General features: G+C 60.1%; 1 protein-coding gene across 1 annotated transcript; it reads right to left on the minus strand.

Moving 5' to 3' along the window:
- Window positions 1-820: 820 nt before the first annotated feature.
- Window positions 821-2,097, minus strand: SPRG_18584 (hypothetical protein; the record flags this gene model as incomplete). The annotated part of the gene is made up of 2 exons (XM_012358023.1): window positions 821-1,543; window positions 1,590-2,097. The coding sequence occupies 2 exons, from the start codon at window positions 2,095-2,097 to the stop codon at window positions 837-839; spliced, it is 1,215 nt and encodes a 404-aa protein (XP_012213413.1). The 3' UTR covers window positions 821-836.
- Window positions 2,098-2,146: the final 49 nt, after the last annotated feature.

A 2,146-nucleotide genomic window follows, 5' to 3' on the forward strand; every position in this document is an offset into this window, starting at 1 on the left:
GCAGTGCGCCTGCGACATCACGGCCTCGAGAAAAACCGGGCTCATCGATTGCGACGCAGACGCGTTTGAGAAGCGTGCAGCGGGCCAGCGCGCGGCAGTACTCGTCGCGATGTTGGAAAGGCTCGGAGCGGTGAGGTCGACGGCCGTCACTTTGGTGGCCAACTGGCCACAAACCCGCAGAAAGGCACGTTGAAGTTGGGGTCGCGCGGCCAGCGTCCACTATACCACAGGCCTGTGATGCGCACCGCGTTGACGACGTTGATGATGGCGCCAATACTATCAATTGTGTCGTCGTCGAGGCGGTTCAGGCACAGCACCGGTTAGTGCGTGGCACCGGGCGGCGCCGACAAGAGCTGGAGGACCGCCGCCAGGCCTGGCGAGCGCATCGCGGCTGGCAGCGCCTCGAGGAAGGAGACGACGTCGCGCAGCGCCAGCGTGTACTGGACGATTACCGTGGACACGCCAGCAAGATCAGGCACGGAAGCTTGGACGTGATGAGGCCGTTGGTGGGCCATCGCGAGCCTCGTTGTTTGTGGAAGCTATGCTGATACTTTCGGTACCCGGCTGAAGACGAGTACTCCGAGCGCCCAGGCCTATGGATATGAGCGACAAGAGGAGAAAGAACTATGCTGTATTATCGAAGGAGCTGACGTAGCTCTGTCTTTTTGGAATGAGTTGGCTATCGACTGAGATGAATGCGTTTTGTGCATTTCCCTAGTGCGATAGTCTAACATCATGCATGTCCACACGTCTACAAACGACTAGCTCAGCTATAAGATGCGTAAGACGAGACGGACCCTGCGGGAATCACATCGTCCATGGCTGTATAAACACGATTAATCAAAGACAAAGCGATACTTGGGGCAATAGTACAGAAACACGACGAGGCGCTTGTGCTCTGCGGCCTTGGCGTCCCAGTAGGCGTACGTGTCCCGCTCTCGCTCGCCGCACATGTCCATCTCCACGTACTGAAGCGTCACATTCATCTCTGCCAGCGTCTTGATCTTCTTCGCCTGGCTCGAGATCGGCCACGCTTGCTTCTCAAGGACGATCCAGCGCAAGGCCGGCGACGCCGCCTGGAGCGTCTTCACGAGCGCGAATAGGTCGTCGAAGCAGCGCGTCAACAGGTGCAGTTTAACCGCGTGCAGCTGTGGGCAGCCCGAGAGCGCCGTGGCCAGCCACGTCATCGCCTCCATCGTGTCGGCCACTGCGCTCAAGTATTGCAGCTTCGGGCACTGGGTCAGCGCCGTCGCAAGGGATGCGCCGATGAGTTTGTTGACACTAAACTCGTGCAGATCAAGCTGCCGCAGCGACACGAGCCGCGGCGTGAGCGCGACGAGTCGGTTCAACATCTTTGTATCCAACGCACAGAGCTCGATGCGCAGGGTCTCGAGCCGGGCCAAGACCTCGTGCGTCTCTGCCAGCTGCGTCACGAAGCGGCCTTCCAGCTGCGTGAGGCGCGGCGCTTGGCGCAGCATCGACGATACACTCGTCATGATGGCATCGGAGCAGTCGCGGAAGAAGAGGTCGCGTTGAGTCGACACTATACGCTCCGTTGTCTGCTTGATCCAAGGAATGAGAGCCCGTACCGTCGAGACGCAAGTGCCGCAGCTGATGGGGCAGCTGCTCTTGTTGGAAGAATCGTGTGCTAATGTCGTTTGTCTTTTCAAGGCAGAGGTCGTGCAGCGTCGTGGAGGCTGCGATCGCCTCGCACAACTTTGCTGCGTCGGCGGCGGGCAAGTTGACAAACTCGGCGTTGGCAAGTCCAAGGCGCGTGCACGAGCCTTTCGTTAGCATGGCTGCAATGGCCGACGCGGCGGACGCTGGAAACTTACCGCGTAGCACGAGCGTTCTCAGCTGCGCGAGCGGGAGCGTGGCAAAGACATTGGCGACCATGGACATGGTGATGTCGGCCCAGTGATGCGAGTGCTCCAAGACGAGGCTGTGCAGGCGTGGGCACGCGCAGAGCATACTTTGCAGCGCTTCGATGTGACTCAGGTTCGTGACGACCGTGACGTGGTTGACGACGGGCTGGAGCCGACGGAGGAGCTCCCGCGGCGTCCAGACGTCGTGATCGTCTCTGTTCGTGTCCTTCATGGCTACGATCGCGCCCGAGCCGCTTGTGCCTCGAGCAGATGCTGCAGCG

This window comes from Saprolegnia parasitica (assembly GCF_000151545.1).
Source record: "Saprolegnia parasitica CBS 223.65 unplaced genomic scaffold supercont2.1311, whole genome shotgun sequence".
NCBI lineage: Eukaryota > Oomycota > Saprolegniomycetes > Saprolegniales > Saprolegniaceae > Saprolegnia > Saprolegnia parasitica.